Source organism: Aristolochia californica, unplaced genomic scaffold (assembly GCF_029961685.1).
Source record: "Aristolochia californica isolate CCGP_79_NKW_82.1479 unplaced genomic scaffold, dmAriCali1.0.hap1 SCAF_13, whole genome shotgun sequence".
Classification (NCBI taxonomy): domain Eukaryota; kingdom Viridiplantae; phylum Streptophyta; class Magnoliopsida; order Piperales; family Aristolochiaceae; genus Aristolochia; species Aristolochia californica.
The window spans coordinates 6,934,472-6,954,324 of record NW_027181804.1 but is presented as its reverse complement, the minus strand read 5'-3'; the positions used below and the strand labels follow the sequence as shown (position 1 = coordinate 6,954,324).

The window sequence follows — 19,853 nt, the reverse complement described above, 5'->3', positions numbered from 1 at the left end:
GGTTTTGTCAACTGAGACTGTTGCAGTGCTGCATTAATCTATTACAAGGTCATCAACCATCATTGACAAATCCCTTCTTAGTGTTGCACTAGATCTTTGTCAAACACACAAAAATGTCCAAAATGGCTCTCTATTACATTTTAATCTATAAATGCCATTTCTCCAAGTAAAGAAGTAATAGCTAGATGTGGAGCCAGATCAACTCACAAATAATTCTTATCGAAAACATTCTCTGTTTCCTAGTTTACCACACATCATCCTAGTATTCTCCTCTCTGCCACCCTCATCTTCCACGGATGGGGCTTCTTTGTTGCTCAACAGTTTGCTCTAAAAAGCATGGCCAGTCTAAAAGCTCTCTATTTGGGATCAATATTCAATTTGTAAATCCACAACCCACAAACAGATGACCAGCGTTTACTTTCGATAAGTATAAGATCCAATGAATCAAGTTCGTGAAACATCAAGTCTTCCTTGGACATTTGCAAGCTTATTTCAAGAAGATTGACGTCAAATGGACAACTTTTTTGTAAATTACCGTCTTTGGTTTCTACACATTTGCAATTTTCAGTGGACAGAAGTTTACTTACAGAACTAGTAACATCTTGCTTTTCCCGACAATATAGTATAGATAACGAAATCCAATTGATTGTCTTAAGTTTAACGTAGCAATTCTATAGGTAACACAGGGTTGGTTGCAAAGGAGGGCTAGTTCAGGATAAAATAGGGAATGATAGGTTTATGTATTCTAATCCATTTGGACATTCTAATCCCACAAAAGCTGAACCCCAGGCTCTCCTAGAAGATCTTACACTTAGTGCTGTCCTTTGGGCTACACTTTTACAGGAGGAGAGTGATCTTAAAATGGTCCAGCTGGATGATAATTACTACATGACATTATTTGACACTCATTACTAAGATTTAAGACCTTAGTGAAAGACCATATCCTGGTTACATACTTCAGTGAGTGCAAATCATTTAGCAGGTTTGCTGATCAAAGCTGGTACTCCCAATAACAACTAACTGCAGCAAATTCTGTCTTCAAGATATTTCTTGGATCATAATTTGTTTAGACAACTCTATGTACTGGGCCAGTTTCTGCATTTGTTTTTAGTTTTCACTTGCCATTTAGGAAGCTCTTGAAATGCAGTCCTCCAAAATATGATTCCCATCACTACAAGAAAACAATAGGGATAGCAAGATCAACAGGCAGAGCTAAATAAGTCGATACACAAATCCAGATCTACCTAACATGGCACTATCTGCCTTATGTCCATATGTAATTAGTGAAGTTGGGTCCAAGGCCCATCCTAAAATGACTAGCCAACTTAGTAAACCTTTTTACCAACTAATAAACTCAAGATCTTTGTACTCACTAATCCATGTGGGACATTTCCTTCACACTTCCCCTCACATGTAAGCCCTTTTTTGTGGCTCTACAAGTGGATAGTTTAGGTGTAGGCCAACATATGAGTACCTGCTCTGATATCATGTTAAGTTGGGTAGTTGAGGTGTATGCCCTCTTTTGTGGATCTACAAGTAGATTATTTAGGTGTAGGCCCACATATGAGTACCCATTCTGATACCATATTAAGTTGGGTCCAAGGCCCATCCCAAAATGACTAGCCAACTCAAGAAACTTTTTTCCCAACTAATAAACTTAAGATCTTTTTATTTACTAATCCATGTGGGACTATTCTTTAACAGATGATATTACCTTGTCTGAAAGTAACATAGAAGGCATTGAGGAAGTAAAACAATATTTGGCCACACAATTCCAAACCAAAGATTTGGGATAGCTAAAGTATTTCCTTGGCATTGAAGTAGTTTGGAGTAAAAAGGGAATTATTCTTTATCAAAGAAAATATATTGTTAACATGTTGAGTAAATATGGTATGTTGAGTGCTAAGCCAGTGGAGACCCCCATTGAAGTGAATGCTGATCTTCATGACTCTCATCATCCCATAATCAAGGATAAGACCAAGTATAGATGTCTAGTAGGGAAGTTGATCTATGCTACACAAGGCCCGATATATCATTTCCAGTGGGAGTGGTGAGTTAGTTTATGGAGAACCTGAGGTTGGTACATTTAGAAATGGCTAAGAGAATCTTGAAATATTTTAAAGTGGCTCCTGGAAAAAGCCTAATGTATACTCAAAATGATAAATTGATATATTAGGTACTCTAATGTAGATTATGTTGGGTGCAAAATAGATAGAGATCTATGACTGGTTATTGTTGTTTTGTTGGAGGTAACCTAGTGAGCTGGAAAAGCAAGAAACAAGTTGTATTGGTCAGGTCTAGTGCAGAGGTCGAATACGGGCAATGACTCGCATAGTCAACAAACTTATGTGGGTTAAGTCTATACTGATTGAATGTGGCTTTTATGTTCTAGAGCCTATGACTATGAATTGTGAGAATCAAGCAGTTATACTCATAATAACTAACCCAATGTTCCATGAGAAACACATAGAGGTCGACTGTCATTTTATTACAGATGCAGTCATGCAAGGGAAAGTGGTCACTCCATATCTGAAGTCCTTAGAGCAACTTGGAGATGTGTTTACTAAACCTCCTGGAATGAAAGAGTACTTAGGATTTTATAACAAATGGCACTTTTTGACATCTACTCTCCACCTTGAGGGGGAGTGTTAAATTACATATGTAGGGGTATTTTGTCTTTTGTCCTTGTCACATAGGTGTCATACTGTAATAGCAGGATAGTTTACATTTCATATGCCTATGTTTCAATTTGTATTAAAATCTGAGTTAAATAGAGAGAGTTATAAGGGATTCTGTACTTAAAAGGCATTTTTGTCGTTTTACCCAAACTCAGTAAGTATTAAAGAAGAATCAGTCTCGATTTTCGAGACAGATCAACGCAGCCTTCTCTTGCTGTTTCTTTCCCACTTCTCCTTCGTCCTTAATTTTTCTTTTTTATCTTCTTATTTCAACCATTTTACATCTTTCTTAAGGACGATAGAATTATCAAATTTCCAAACAATCTGATCCTCTCCCCCATGGGTAAGATAATGTAAATCCAACAACATCAACAAACTAGACCTCACATCCACTTCCTGATGTTGTATTTTTACCGCCGTTTTCAAAATAAATGATAAATAGAATGTTCGGGAAAAAGGAAACAAAATCAAATGGCAAGTACATTAAATAAGCAAAGCAGAAAACACAGCAAACACATACCTGTTCAGCATAATTTTGGGGTAGGGCTTCCAATGTGCTGTTGCAAAGTTCCATTGCAAGATCATAACAACGTAGGTTGTTGTTGACCTGATATCGTACAATAGAATTAATCAAATATTGTAGAAAGGTAAGATTTTAAATAAATTCTGATTGACTAACCATAGCACATAGAGGCTCGACCTGATATCATACAATAGAATTAATCAAATATTGTAGAAAGGTAAGATTTTAAATAAATTCTGATTGACTAACCATAGCACATAGAGGCTCTAAGCCAATATCTGACGCAGGCTCTTCAAGCCTTTGCTTCTCTGCTTCTTGGAAGTCGATCATTATCTGAAGGTGACAAGAAAAAAAGAAAGTGACAAATTCTACTAAAAAATCCCTCTGAGAGTGAGAGAAAGAGAGAAAGAGAGAGAGAATGCCCTAACTAATTTTGTCATTTGGTGAAAAGGGAGAAAGTAACCAACATCAGCTGCTTGGAGCACAAAAGTTAGATTTTATTTTTTGAAATAGTGTCACAACATGTAGATTTCAAACAAAAATATTAACAATTTTTTCACGTTTAGAAGTAAGCATGAACACAGGAGACATCTTCCATGCCTGAATAATAGCTAGTGCAGTCCGATATAGCATGACATCTGTTCTGTTGTCTCGAACAATTTGTATCTGTTCACCCAAGATCCTAAACAAATCAACTGCTGCAGGTGTATAGAGCTTTCCATCCTCTGTTTTCTTTGGCTCTTGCACTTTATCTGCTTCCAGGATATTTGTGTACCATTTCTGAAGAAAGAAAAAGAGAAACAAGCAAAGACTAAAATAAGTTTGAAGATCGTCACCTTTTTCCTAGTCAACAACTTTCTGAGACCCAAAAAAAGAAAAAACCTTTGTTGTTGCTTGCATTCGTTCAACATATGCATTCATAAGAGGATCCATAGCACCACTCTCAGAGCAAACTTGAGCCAAAGACTCATCAACACCAAGACCAATAAGATTATCTTGGTATTCAACAACCCAACCAGTTACCTGCAACCAGTATGATTAGACCAATTCTCACGGCAAAGACAACCATAATAATATAACAAAATAATAACTGAATGTCATTGAATGGCAACTTTCTTTTGAGAATGATGAAAAATTCAATGGGAAGACCTGGAATCCATATTTCATGATGCCTCACGAAATTTATAAACAGACCAATAAATACTATAACTGAAGAATAATACCTTCAGAATTTCTATATTGGTCAGCTGATTAGCCCTATCACTGAGCAACCTAAGCATCTGAATGAACCTCTCAGTATAGAGATTGACCATGAGCTGAAAAATTTCATATCTGAAATGAAATGAATAATCAAGAGATTAAAAAGATGTCAACTCGTAAATAGGTGGGATAACACCAAGCAAGACCTTTAGACAAATCCACTGTAAATTTCTGTTTAATTTGTTTTTTTTTTACTGGCTAAATGCAACACCAAAATGTAAATACTCACAATCCAATAACTTCTTCTTAATTAAAAATGCAGTTCTACAGTGAAGAATTCTGGTAGACCAAGATAGAAACTCATTCATTATTGTAAATTAAGTTACAAACCTTGGAGGGAAACAGGGAGCCACAAAATCATATATATCTCCAAGTTCCTCACCGATCTGAAAGTCAGAATATCCGCTAATAAATGTTGAATACATTCCAATTAAAAATAAGCAAATAATATGCACCGAATTATAAGTCCATTTCAAATAAATGAAAAACTACTATACTAAATTCACTCAATGAGAAACACAAATCTAGCAATAAAAATTTCTATGCTTTTCAATGAACAAGCTAATGTTATTTTTCCATTAGAACAAGTTTCTTTGTAGTAGATCGGAAGGGACTGAAACATATGGCCTCAAGTACTGTAACAGTATTCCTGACCGCTGAGCTATATTCTTTACAAGAATATTTTTGCTAGTTAAAGTGAGAAGACATTACAAAAGATAATTGTTGCAGTCTGCAGCTTACACAATTTTTTTGATACAAGAACATAGAATAGGCCTCAGCTGCTTTCTACACAAGCTCATTTTACAATCTTATCAGGAGTCATTGCAGAATAAGCAATCACAATCTGCTGGAAAACCAGGATAGAATCGATATACTGATATGCACTGTATCCCATATTATCAAAGCTTTCATAAAAAAGAATCCAATTCACTTACCGTTCGAGCTTCCTCTAAAGCAGCTTTTAGATCCTCAAAAACTAGCTGCATTAACAGGACTTGATTAGAAAACTTTCTTGACTTATTAATATTACATAACCTGTATTCTTTTTCTGAATAGCAATAAAACTGCCAATAAGAAGACTTACCACTGACAATAGTTTGTCAAACCGTGCTTCAACAGTTATTCTGATTTGCTCATAGCATTTATCTTTGTAACACTTGCCCTGACTCTTCTTCTCTTGAGTTAAGGTTCTAGTGGAAGCAGTAGCTACTGCAGGTTTCCTGTAATTGTTAAGATCACTCAGAAATATATCATCCAAATATTCCAGAAACACCCCAAGAAATAAACAAAGTCATACAATTGCCCTTGTTGATCTAATCCAAGTACAATATCGTTAATGTACTTTCGCAGGTCGACTTTTAGGTGTTTTGACCCTTCAGCTCAATGGCCACAGACTAGTGTTAGGTCTAGTTCATAAATACTGCAAATACTACATTCAAGAAATGTGAAGAGAAAACATGTAAAAGTTACTTGGCAGATCTTCTAGGATTAGCAATTTGTGCCATGGCGCCACCTCCTTCAGCCTCAGCTGCTTCCTCAGCAAGCTGTTGATCAAGGATCTCTTGCATTTCAACAACCCTGGCAAAAGGAACTTCCTTGCATTATATTACAGGGATCTCTACACCCAGTGCAAAAAGATTTTATACAGCTATTATGTGACATTATTTGTTAATTGGCAATATTATACCTATATAAGCACCCGGAGAATTTTGCAATAAAGCTCAACTTGAGCTGTATTTATTTTCTGTATTTTCATAACAAATTTTACCCTTTTAAACCTGTTCAGCAATTATAACTCAAGCAAATTTTTTAATTAACCCTCATATGATAGAGCTAATAAAAGCAAGAGGGCCGAAACAGATATATTTGACAACTCTCTTTCTCTGCTCTCTCATCTTCTCTCTTGTCCCACTTCTACTATCTCTTTCTTCTATCTTCCTTCCAATTAACACTCATTGATCTGACATCTATGATCTCAAATCTATCTCATTGCAGTTAAGGGTATTCCAGTTATTTTACATATATAGAAATAACTTCATCAAAATTACATCCATATCCCTGCAACCATGTTAAAAGATTGTATAAAGCCATGATAAGAAAACCATGTTAACTTTACCAAATCAAGAACAAATAGTAACTCTGGATATAAGATTGTGTTGTTTGCCCATGGGTGTATTGCATGGGGTGTCCATGTATATGTGTTTGTGTGTGTTTGGGGGTGTCACTGCACGTGAGCAGTATGTGAAAAAGTAAAAGAAATCTTGATAAAACTGGAGAACATCTTTCAGCCAAGTTGAAAATTACAACAGCCCAATCAAAACTTTAAACCCAATCAAGATTATAATTTTTTCATATTTCTACATTTTTTTGAAATATTAGCTGCCCCTTTCATTTCTTTTTTATGAAAATGAGAATTTTATTAAAGAGAGGGGGAATACAAAGCGCTAATGGAGTGCACTCTCGACAAGGAGAGCTTGGAGAGAGGCACCCTGTTTAGCTAAAGAGTCAGCCAACAAGTTGGTTGAATGAGGTCCATGAGTCCATATACAAAGGAGGGGAGAAACAAAATCATAATCTGATGATAGGTCAATCAAAGCCTCCAAGGCAGTTCCACGGTGGTGGAACACCATTTGATCACGCTCTGGGAATCACCTTCAATAAGGAGGGGCCTGTTGAGGTGGGCAATGAAAAGGATGAGGCCTTCGAGGAGTGTGGAGAGCTCAGCCTCTGTTAAAATACAAGTTCAGGGCTATTTTGGTCATTTCTCATATTTTCCATATTACATTTTTCTCTTATAGTATGGCTATTAGATAGAGAATGTCTTATTTTATCTCTAGTTAAATTTTCATTCAATTTAGACATGTATTTTAGGAGATGTAATTTTCAGTATTGAAGGACATTTTTGTTCTTTTGTAAATTTTCACTATAACCCTGATTATAAAGAGGCTAGACGGGCTTTTCTGGCTTGGATTCCAAGGCAGCAAAACTGCTCCTCTTCCAAAACTCTTTTTCCTCTTCTATTTTCTCCTCAAATCACATATTTTTCATGGTATCAAAGCAGTAACGCAAGTCATGGGCAGGTTTCTTTCGATTTTGTGGATCTTTTTCCTTGAAGGTTTTTCCTAGACAGGTAGGGTAAAAAATCCAATTTTTTTCCTTTTTCTGCCTATCTTAGCCTATTGGCTAATGATTACAGCTTCTATTTGATTGATTTTGGGATTTAGAAGTGTTTGATGATCCCAATCTGAGGAAATTTGTCAAATCTGCCTATGTCATCAACCCAATGCTTGCTTCATCATCCATATAGCTTGCATCATCCTAGTTTCTTGCAATTAGGTCATTTTTCATCGATTTCTGGTCTCAATTGCTGAAATTGATCACTATTGGTTCGAAATTGAGTGAATTGGGTGCTGGATTGCCCTAATTGAATTCGGTGTGGGGCACACTTGACTGCGCAAGCATAAAAAATTGGGGAAAGTGTTTCCCTTTGATTAATTAATGCTCTAGTGTACTGAATTGTGGTGTTTGGTGATATTTAATGGCTAATTCCAGTACATGGGTTGTTGACCTGAGGACTGCTGAGAGCTCAGATGTGAAATTTTCTCAGTCTATTCAGATAACTATGATCCGGTTGAATGGATCAAATTATATAAACTGGTCCAGATCTGTTTTGATGCATTTGAAGGCCAGAAGAATGGCAAAATATATAGCCGATGATCCCCCGGTGCCTATTAGTAAAGATTGGGTGGCAGAAGATAAATTAATAATGATCAGGTTGCTCAACAATATGGAATCCAGATTTATTGACCAGATTTTGAGTTGCAGTACTGCTAAGGCAATGTGGACTACCTTGATTTCCATTTTGTCTCAATAAAGTAATTTGTCAAGGATCTATGAGTTATACGTGAAGTTCTTTAATATGAAGCGTGGAGGTAGATCAGTGATAGATTATTTCACTGAGATGAGGGGAGTACTAAAGGAGATTAGTACATTCCATCTTTTTACTACGAATGTTGCAGACATTCGTAAGAAAGAAAATCAAATTCAAGTAGCCCAGGTTTTGAATGATTTGGGGCCCGAGTATGATGATATTAGATCCAAACTGTTGGTCAATGAGGATGTGACCACCCTTGAGCAAGCCTTTAACAGAGTTTTTTGAGCTAAAGGTGCAGTTGTAAACAAGAATGAGTCAGGTGGAGCTCTCTATAAAAAAAGTTGCTCTTGACCTTCAGTCTTCTACTGGTAAACCTGATGGTCAGTTTCATGGTGGTAATAATAGAGGTAGAGGTCGCTCTTACTCTACCTGTGGCAATGGCCAAAATGAACGGGGGGATTGAAAATGTATTCATTGTGGTAGGACTAATCATATTTCTAAGAAATGTTGGGAAAATTTTGGTCATCCTACCTAGGCCAACTCTATACTAACAGATAAGGATGCCTCCTCCCACACTGGATCCTTTGAGGAAATTCAGCAGTTATTACAGCAACTGGGTCAACTGGTTGCTTCATCTACTGCTTCTCAGACTACCGAGACTCTTCCTTCTTCCTCAGCGAGTGCAACGATGGCTAGTATAAGTATAAATGCACTGAATGTGTCTCATTCCCCCTCTTGGATCATTGATACAGGAGCCTCTACACACATGTCAGGTATGCCCTCCCTTTTTCAGTCCATTAGTCCATCTCATTCATATCGTCGAGTTACTTTAGTTGATGGATCCACCTCTCCCATTTAGAGGGAGGGTACAATTCACACAACTCCACAAATGTCCTTAGATTCTGTTTTATTTGTACCAGAGTTTCAAATTAATCTCTTGTATGTGAGTCATATAACTAAATCCTTAAACTGTTCAGTGACCTTTTATCCTACTTCTTGTGTTTTCCAGGACTTACAAACAAAGAGGACAATTGGTTCAAGACATGAGAAGAGAGGGCTCTACATGCCGAATGATGTATCCGTTTCTCGAGCTGTAGCTCTTACTACTGCAGATTCTTCTTACTTGTGGCATTTGCGCTTGGGACATCCCTCACCAGCTAAGTTGCATTAGTCTTTTCCTTCTTTGTCAACGATATTTCATTTTATTGCGAATCCTTTCAGCTGGGAAAGCATCATTGCTTTAGTTTCCCTGTTAGTTCTAGTCAAAGCACCAAGTTGTTTCCACTCTCATGTATGGGGTCCATGTCGGGTTCCTAACCCATTTGATTTTTAAGTATTTTGTGTCGTTCATTGATGATTTCAGTAGAGTCGCTTAGGTGTATCTCCTACGGGAGAAATCCAAAGTATTTGATGTATTCCTCAATTTTTTCAATGAAATAAAAAATCAATTTGGTGCATGTGTTCATGTGCTTCGCACTAACAATGGATAAGAATATTTTACCCATAAATTTTCAATATTTTGTGTTTCTCATGGTATTACCCATCAAACATCCTGCCATTAGACACCACAACAAAATGGGGTGGTTGAACGTACAAATAGACATCTCCTTGAGGTTAAAAAGGACACTATTACTGCATATGAATATTCTTAAATCTTTTTTGGGAGATGCAGTTTTAGCTTCGTGCTACTTGGTTAATCGTATGCCCTCATCTATTTTGAGTGGTCAAGTTCCTCTTAAGGTTTTAAAGCCCAATTGTAAATTGTTTGATGTGGCTCCTCATATTTTTAGATGTACTTGTTTTGTTCATATGTTTGGAACTTTGGTTGATAAGTTGTCACCTCGGTTTGTCAAATGTGTTTTTCTAGGATATTTTCGTCGACAAAAAGGGTACAAATGTTATGATCCTATTCGACGGAAGACATACGTGTTGGCCGATGTGACTTTCTTTGAACATACTCCATATTTTTCATCATATACTGAGCTTCCTGTATCACCTGAATCTCCTTCAGACAATCCTATTCTTGTTGCAGTTTTGGATGTACCAACTTCATTGAATTCTTCATTGCCTCTTCACATTTACGGCTACCTCTACAGAGCTCTCTTCTCATGATCCACTAGCATCTTCATTGCATGCAGATCCTATTGTCTCTGATTTGGACCTGCCTATTAGTCTACGAAAAGGTAAACAAATCTTGTACTTCTCATCCGATATCCAAATATGTATCTCTTGATCTTTTGTCCCCCATCTTTGAAGTCCTTTGCTATGTCATTGTCTACTTCCCATATGCCTCGTTCAATGCAAGAAGCCTTGTGCTCTCCAAAATAGAAACAAGCTATGGATGATGAATTAGTGTTTTGGTGTCTCATGGAACATGGCGTCTATGTGACCCACTTGCAGGAGCAGCTATTGTGGGGTGTCGTTGGGTTTTTACTATCAAATATAATGTTGATGGCTCTACCGAACGGCACAAAGCTCGGTTGGTAGTGAAGGGGTATACACAGACTTTTGGAGTTCATGTCTTTGAGACATTCTCTCTTGTGGCCTGACTTTACTTCGGTACGAATCTTAATATCGATGGCTATTAATAAGGGTTGGCCTCTCTTTCAGCTCGATGTGAAAATGCTTTTCTATATGGTGATCTACATGAGGAAGTGTAAATGGAGCAACCTCCTGAGTATGTTGCTTAGGGGACGACAGGAAAAGTGTGTAAGCTACAAAAGGCTATTTATAGACTTAAACAAAGTCCGCATGCCTGGTTTGAAAAGTTTAGGGATGTGGTATTACAGTTTGGGTTCTATAGGAGCCATTGTGATCATTCTATGTTCCTACTTAAAAGGAAGACTGATATGGTAGTTTTGGTTGTCTATGTAGATGACATTGTGTTATCTAGTGATGATCTTGATGGTATTACAGAAGTTAAACAATATCTAGCCACAATTTTTTTGACAAAGGATTAGGGCTCTCTCAATAACTTCCTTGGCATTGAAGTCGCTCGTAACAAGCGAGGTATTGTTCTTTCTCAGAGACAATATATATTGGATATGTCATAGGAGTATGGTTTATTAGGTACTAAACCTATAGACACCCCCATGGAACTACATGACACCCAGGGTCCTACACTCAAGGATAAAACTCAATACCAATGGTTTGTAGGTAAATTGATCTATGCCACAGTTAGCAGGCCGGATATCTCATTTGTTGTGGGAGTTGTGAGTCAGTTCATGAAGATCCTCAGAAAGTCCATCTAGAAGTTGCTCAAGGGATTTTGAAATACTTGAAGGGTGCACTTAGAAAAGGTCTTCTGTATACTCAGAATGGGAAAGTCGATGTACTTGGGTATTCTGATGCCGATTATGTTGAGTATAAGATGGATAGATGTTCTATGTCAGCCTATTGTAGTTTTGTTGAAGCAACTTGGTAAGCTGGAAAAGTAAGAAACAGACAGTTGTGGCTAGGTCCAGTGCAGAGGCCGAATATCGAGTAACGGCTCATACAGTTAGTGAGCTTATGTGGATTAAGTTTGTGCTTCTTGAGTTTGATTTTACATTACCTGGCCCTATAGTTATAAATTGTGACAACCATGCAACCATTTTTATTGCCAACAACCCTGTATTCCATGAGAGAATGAAACATATAGAAGTTAACTACCACTTCATTAAAAATGCAATTATGCAGGGGAAGGTGGTAACTCCGTAACTCCTTATGTAAAATCTTCAGATTAGTTAGGAGATATATTTACCAAACCTTGGGGAAGACGTGAACATGTATCCATTAGTGACAAGCTAGGATTGTTTGATATCTACTCTCCAGCTTGAGGGGGAGTGTTAAAATACAAATCCAAGGGTATTTTGGTTATTCCCCATATTTTCCACATTACAATTTTCTCTTATAGTATGGCTATTAGATGGAGAATGTCTTATTTTATCTCTAGTGAAATTTTCATTCAATTTAGACATGTATTTTAGGAGATATGTAATTTTGAGTATTGAAGGGTAGTTTTGTCTTTTTGTAAATTTTCGCTTAAACCCTGATTATAAAGAAGTTGAACGGGCCTTTCTAACTCAGATTCCAAGGCAGCGGAGGAACACCATCTGATCACGATCTGGGAATCACCTTCAATAAGGAGGGGTCTATTGAGGTGGGCAATGAAAAGGATGAGGCCTTCGAGGAATGCGGAGAGCTCAGCCTCAGTGGAGTCAACAATGCCCAATGGTCCTACATAGGATAAGAGGGTAGCCCATTAAGAATCTTTGAAGACACCTCCAACTCCCACAATATTTGGCCAGCCACAGGCGTTGCCATCAAAGCTGAGTTTAATGTAGTTGCAAGGGATTTCCAAGAAATGTTGGAAGGGGGATGGGAAGGGGTCGAGAGGTTGGCCAGAAGGTACCAATTTTGACGGAGGGAACTACCCAAGAAATAATGTGGAGCGAGGTGAAGATCTGTCTAATGAGGGTGTAGCAAAGCTCCTTAGCAAATCGGGATTTGTGGGTGAAGTGTCTCTGGTTTCGTTCCTTCCAAAGCCCAAGGGATATGGGCAAGGCAGGCCGAAAGGAGCAATCTTCCCAGCTTGGGAAGCCGAACACCAAGGATGGATTGACCCGCTGCCATGAGATTATTTGGGAGGCAGAACTTGAGGTTGACTTTGTTCAAGATGGTACACCAAACAGTCCAGGCATATCGGCAGTGAAGGAGGTGTGAAATGGTTTCATCATCAGAGTTACATAATGGGCATCGCTCAGATGGAAGTTCATCCACCAGCCAATGGGAGTTCTCACCGGCAGGGGGAAAGATTAGGCGACCAGAGTAGGAGTCGGTTGGATATTGGGTCGGTGGTTGGGTTGGTTCACCTGGAAGAAGTGGCCTGGGTTGGTTTTTCTTCTTTTTTTTCCGTTGGTAAGTGAAGAAGCCCGAGAGGCTAGCAGTTTGTGGGCTAGGATTCGGATGCAAGGGGTAATGACTCATGAGGATGCGGGGACGAGGCACTAGATTCAGAATTACTAGCTGGGCAAGAGAAGCTAAAAGAACAATCCGAATCTGGGCACTGGTTAGAATGGGTGCATGGTAAATCAAGGGATTGAGGGGGCAGGGATGATGATGGTGACGGCATATCTAGAGTTCCTCTTTCATTTATCAGTATAGTTATCATTTCTCATTAAGTTATATGTTGTTTTATTTCTTGGAAATGGCAAAAAAAGTCAATTCATTGTTTATTATTCTTAAGTCTTGACTCGCCCCAAACATGAGTTGACTCTTATTTGGCGTCTCTCTGCTCCCTCGAAGGTTAAATTCTTCTTGTAGAGTGTCGGGCTTAATAGAATTCTCACTACAATCAACCTTCATCGTCGTGGTAATCTCAGTGTGTGAACCTCTTGCCCCCTTGTGTGGCCTTGAGGAGGAGACTACTTGCCACCTCTTTGTGTCCTGCCCCTTTTCTGGGTCCGTGTTGATGAGCATCCTCAATCAATTCGAGCTTCAGCTTTGCTTGCCAAATGACATCCTCTCGATTGGGTGCTTGCTTCTCGACGCTCCCCTCCCTAAATTGGGAAAGATGATAATCTCTGCTTGTGTTGCCTTCATCCCCTAGGGCATTTGGATGGAACGCAATAATAGGCGCTTCAAGGCCAAACCTATCTCGTGATCGGGTGGCCTCATCTCCTCTTGGCTCCATGCGAGGAAGGAGTTTTTTGCTCTCTTTGGGCTCTCACTCAAGGATAACTGGAATATCATTGCTCATATTAGAGCCCTGTTGAAGCCTCCAGCTATGCAGAAGTGGCAACCCTTTGATCAAGGCTTTATCAAGATGAATTTTGATAGCAATTATCTCGGCAACCCTGGCTTGGCTGGCTATTGTGGTGTCTTCCATGGTTCGGGTGGTAACCAGCTCATGTCTTATTCTGGACCTATGGGCATTTCTGACTCCACTGTTGTCGAACTTCAAGCCCTCCTCAGAGGCCTCATCATCTTCCGCAAGCACTTCTCTAGGCCGCTCCACATTGACGCAGACTCTGCAGTGATTGCTGGATGGATTTCCTCTCACTCTTCTTCGTCATGGCGTCATTGGGATGTATACTATCCCGTTCTTGACATTCTCCCCCACCTTACCTGTATTTGGTCCATGTGCCCAGCTTTGCAAATTCTGTTGTGGATGGTTTTGCTAAGCAAGGGGGCTCTCTCCGTGCCCTTCTTGTAAGGGGGAGGCTTCCCTAAGCTTGTTTGTTCTACTTCTTGGTTTTAATAAAATCATCACTTTCTCAACAAAAAAACAAAAATGTCTTGACGCACCGACATTCACATTATTCACTAACTTAACAACCTAACAGACTCAGATAAGCTTAGGTTAGGATGTATGTTTTGAATTTTAACAAGGGTCTTATGCCAGCCTACCTCGGCTTGAGCCTAAGCCCAGCAGTTGGATATTCAATTAGCCACCACACAACTCAATAGAAGCAAAAGAGAACAGCAAAATTTCTAATCTGATTTGCTAAAAAGATGTTACTGGTTTAGGGGCAGATCAGTTAAAATGGGCTTTATCTTCAGATGGAAATTTCTCCACCATCCATATATTCTTTTTAACCATCCTACTTTCAGAGACTAGATCTGAACCTTTGTCACTCCTCGGGAAATGTGAGCTTTCATGCATTGCAGCAAAGAGAAAATTTTCACTGCAAATATCACATGATTTTTTGGTTGCCAACATGTTATGAGGAACCTTAATGGAATCAGCGAAGCATTTTGTGTCCCCTTTGCAATGCAAGTATTTATGTAAGAAAGTAGACTCTAATTAGGCTAAGTATGTACCCATAAGGCAGAGTAGCTTTTTTTTTATTTCACAAACTCCTCAAAGCAAAACTCTGAACATGGTCCTCCAGTCTTCGTGTTGTAGCTGCTGCCAAGAAGTGTTCCATTCTTGACCGCATAGCTGATTTGGATCACATTGAGGAGCAAAGGTCACTCTCTCTCCATGAATTTTCCCAACGCTATAATCTAAATCAGGAATTTCAATCCATTTCATACAAAACATCATCTGGAAACAACAGATCCAGTTTCGGTGGCTCTCGGATGGAGATGGAAATACAAAATTCTTCCACTGCATCGTCTTTGTCGAACGGAGGTCTAACCGTATCACCTCGATGTGCATCAATGGCCAGGTGACTTCAAATAGACAGTGAGCTTCCAATTGACCTTGTTGAAGGCCTTTTCCAAATCAAGCTTGAGGGCAATTCTTGGACGTCTAGATCGCTTGAATGAATCTAGCATCTCATACACAGCTATGGTAGAATCAAGAATGTTTCGCCATGGATAAACGCACTTTGCCCGTGCTTGATTATTGTAGGAAGGACTGCGTTCATGCGTTGGGCAAGGAGTTGGCAATCACCTTATAGGCTTATATGCACCAGAAATGAGGTTGATAGGTGGGAAATCCTATGGCCGTTCGTCATTGGCCTTTTTGGGGACTAAGGCAATGAAAGAGGCCCCCAACGCTCGATAGGTTATGCCACATTGATGAAAGTTGTGGGCTATGAGAAAGACATCATCCTTGAAGGTTTTCCAATTGTTCCAGTAGAATTTGCTGTTGTACCTGTTTCGGCACAGGGCTCGGTTGAGAGGCATTCTGAGATCAGCAACTTCAATTTTTGGAATTGTGAATGGCTGCTCCAATTGAGAGGCTATTTGGCTACTGATTTGCTTGAATTGAAGGAGCGGAAGGATTGACCAATTGAAGCATTCCTCGGTATAGAGATCTATGAAAAAACACATTATTTTCCCTCCTTTCCCCTCTCCTGAAGAATTCGAACCCAGCTGCTACATCGGATTGACATCCAAACTTGTGTCACACAGGACTTTCTTTTCATGATCCAATCTCTACGCGGAACTTGCCTCCCCAAGCTCGGAAAATTGCACCTCTCCAACGGCATTGACCTAATCTAGAAGGAACACAATGGCAGACGCTTCCAATGCAAATTCACCAGCATTGAAGCACTTACTGAAGACAATGCCAGCCAAGTTTTCGCTTGGCTCCTAACCAAAAAAAAAGTTCAACCACTTGCAAGGGACACACCTGAGAAGCAACTGGTGGTTGGTGGCTCATATGGCCGGCCTTCCTCGCCGAGTTACTATGGTAGAATGGCAGCTCCCACCGGCTAGAACTCTCAAACTAAATTTCGATGGAAGCGCCATTGGATGCCCAGGTCCTACTAGTTTTGATGGCGTGTTCCACTCGCTTGACAACTCCCTCCTTGCAGCCTATGCTGACTCTCTTGGCATCTCAGACTCCACATCAGTCGAGCTCGCCAGTCTCCTTCACAACCTCAAAATTTACCGTGACAAATGCACTGATAGCCGAGGGTGACTCCAAAGTCGTCATTGAATGGTGCGCTAAAGCCAAAGCTCCCCTTGGAGACATTGGGACACCTTTGATATTTGTAATATTGCATCCGACTTGAAATGTACTTAGAATCATGTCCTCCATTCAGCCAATGTTTTGCTGATGGCCAGGCCAAATTAGGAGCCTCCCTCCAATCACTGGTTGTAACAAGAGAGCTCCCCTATCTTATAATGGTTTTTAGTTCTTAATAAATTCACACCACATTCTCAAAAAAATGGCAAATTCCATTCTATGCAGCAAAATCTTTGATGTATCCCACACTACAAAGATCTTCTTTCAGAAAGTTGTCCGTTTAGATGGTCATCCAAGAACCATAACATCTAACAGAGATGTGAAATTTGTGAGCTATTTTTGTGAAACTCCTAGGAAAATGTTAATTTTCTTCAGCATTCCATCTCTAAATGTATGGGAAAACGGAAGTGGTTAATAGGGATTAGGCAATCTTTTGTGGTGCTTAGTTGGTGAATATATCAGAAGTTGGGTCAAGTGCTCCATCTGGCTGAATTTGCTTATAACAATTTCATGAGTCATTCCACAAGAATTAACCCCTTCGAAATGTAACAAGAAAACAACCTATAAAACCCATTGACCTCATTTCTCTACCTCCAAAATGCAGACCTTCTGAACCTATTGAATCCTTCGCTGAATATATATTTGACTTGCATGCTAATATTCGTAGGAAATTTCTTTAAACCATGAAAATTACAAAGATTTTGTAGATATGCCTCATAGGTACCAAGAATTTCAGGAAGGAGATATAGTTACAGGGAGAACTAGACCTAAAAGATTTCCAAAAAGCACTTCTAAGAAATTGCATGCCAAGAATGTTGGTCCTTTCAAGGTAGTGCACAGAATTAGAGCTAATGCACATGTCCTAGATTTGCCACAAGATATGGGCATTAGCAATGTGTTTAATATGGCATACCTTGTTTTGTACAACCTTGACCTTTTACCAAGTCTAATCCTTCCTTTGGTTTCAACACACCAAACATCCTCAATCCTTTTTCTTCTTTGCTTACTCCATCTATTCTAAAATTTCTTCACACCAGTTAAAGGAGAGATGAGGTCAAAGACATTTTTGATGCGCAAGGAGTTACCACTCGTTTTATAAAGAAAAATGTATCCTTGAATTTTTCTCATGAAATGAAAACACAAATCGGTGCTTCTCTTCAAAAACATAATCACAATAACAAAAGAGTTTCCACTCATGCTAGAGGGTACAGAGAATAACAAGTTCTTGTCAGAGAGAATTGATGGGGATAAAGAGTTCCAAGAAAGTTCAAGGCAGAAAAAGAATAATCTGGCTATTTGGCTCAATGAGGAGCCCAAGATTTGATTTTGTTAATTAATAGGTTTAGGGAATTGTGTGGATCTTAGTTATAATTTCGTTTTTATTTTCAGTGGGTTATGTTTTAGTTGGGCTTTGTCTTGGCCCATAACAATTAGTTATTTTTATTTAAAATTTTCGTTTCTTTAGTTTAATGGGCCTTTTTAGTGGGTGATTTATCGTCCATTAGGGTTCTAAACTTGGCCCTTAGTTTCAATCAAAAAGATATTTTAATTTGGACTGTTAAACATTAGGGTTGCGGCTATTTAAAACCACCAGAGTCCTGTAATTGGACTTAATGAGTGAAATTTCAGAATTACGTTGCTTGGGCATGAAGCTATCTCTCTCTTGGAAGTGAATTCCAAAAATTAGGTGTGACGCCTACACTTCTCCTTCTTAATTTTTTCTTAATTTTGTCTTCCAAAAAAAATCTCTCAGACTTTCATTCAGGTTTTATTTTAGCATGAAAAAAGTCAATTTTTTTTCGTTTTTTACTGCAGCCTGTGCAGTAGCAACCCTTAAATTGGCTTCTTCGTTTTTTCTCTTTTGACCCTCTTTCTTCAAATTTGAGTTATTTTTCTTCAATTTGAGGACGATTTGCTCCAATTACAACATCTCTCTATTAGTTTTCTAGCTTGGATTGCCTAAATCAAAGTAGGTCAGACCTGGAAAATTGCATCTTTTCTACTAACCTGTTTTGAGCCCTGTTCAGCTTTATTTTCCTTTATCCTCCTAGATTTTTTAAAAACTTCCATCCCTATGATATTTTCTCCTTTAGTTAGTGTTTCATACGCATGTTTGTAGTGACTTTAGTAAATTTTCATCGTTTTAAGTTAATAAACCCTGTTTCTTGATTTTTTTAGTCAGCCCCTTTGTGACCTAATTCAGCACCTAATAGAACCCTAGAACCTGAAGACCTTGTTGTCCTACATCATGGTAGAATTGATGGTGTAAGTTCATAAAACCACGGTAGGATTAGTGTCTATAACCAGCTCTCTTTAATCACTTCTGCAAGAGAGAAGTGGCTTTCTTAGTGTGATGAGTTCATTTCTGTTACTGTCTGAACCATGGAGGTTGTGGCTGCGTTGCTGCATAAATAGTTTACTTTCTTACAAATTAGAATCCTCCAGCTGCTTCAATGTGAGCCTTTGAGAGCTGGAGCCCAATCCTTTGGAAGACAGGTACTGATATGTTCTTGGACAATTTGCAAGAAGCAAAAAAATCAGATTTTCTGAACAAGTCCTTACTTCTTGTAGTGATCAATAAAATTTCATAAGCAGGAGCTCTTGCACAAGTCCTACAAGTATAGTTTTGTATAATTTCACCAATAAGCCTTGGATTTTTAATTTTCAGTTCTCCTTCCTTAATTCTCTTGAATCTTCTGTAATTATCTTCATTTTTAAGAATTTTGCAATTGTTCGAGGAAGAGTGATGGAGAAAGAGAAGGAGAAAATTAAGCAAGAAAAATTATTATGGGAGGTTACTTATAATAACTAAGAAATACAAGCGCATGCTCACACTTATACACTAACTAAAAACAACATTTAAAAACAGAAAGCAAAATGAATAGGGAGATACATCATACCTTATTGCACGTACCAATGTTTGTGGGCTGCAAAAACAGAAAGAGTGTGTGACTGGAGGAAGCATCAGATCCAAGATGAAAAAGCAAAAAAAATAGAAGACATTAAGTTTAAGTTTGATGGACTAATTTCTGACAAGTATGGAAAGAGTGTATGACTGTAGGGAGCATTAGATTAAAGATCAAAAAGCCAATGAAGTAGAAGACATAAAGTTAG

General features: G+C 38.6%; 1 protein-coding gene across 2 annotated transcripts in view; it reads right to left on the bottom strand.

Annotated features, from left to right (window-relative positions):
* The window catches only part of LOC137947879 (exocyst complex component SEC6), a 28,391-nt gene that overhangs the window by 4,750 nt on the left and 3,788 nt on the right, over window positions 1-19,853 (bottom strand). For both annotated transcript variants that reach the window (XM_068793700.1, XM_068793701.1), the window contains exons 8-17: window positions 19,640-19,666; window positions 5,932-6,039; window positions 5,546-5,681; window positions 5,397-5,441; window positions 4,792-4,847; window positions 4,425-4,533; window positions 4,084-4,224; window positions 3,802-3,981; window positions 3,451-3,534; window positions 3,199-3,285 (exon numbers count right to left, since the gene is read on the bottom strand). In XM_068793700.1, coding sequence (XP_068649801.1) covers window positions 3,199-3,285; window positions 3,451-3,534; window positions 3,802-3,981; window positions 4,084-4,224; window positions 4,425-4,533; window positions 4,792-4,847; window positions 5,397-5,441; window positions 5,546-5,681; window positions 5,932-6,039; window positions 19,640-19,666 — 973 coding nt within the window. The remainder of the gene's footprint in view (window positions 1-3,198; window positions 3,286-3,450; window positions 3,535-3,801; window positions 3,982-4,083; window positions 4,225-4,424; window positions 4,534-4,791; window positions 4,848-5,396; window positions 5,442-5,545; window positions 5,682-5,931; window positions 6,040-19,639; window positions 19,667-19,853) is intronic.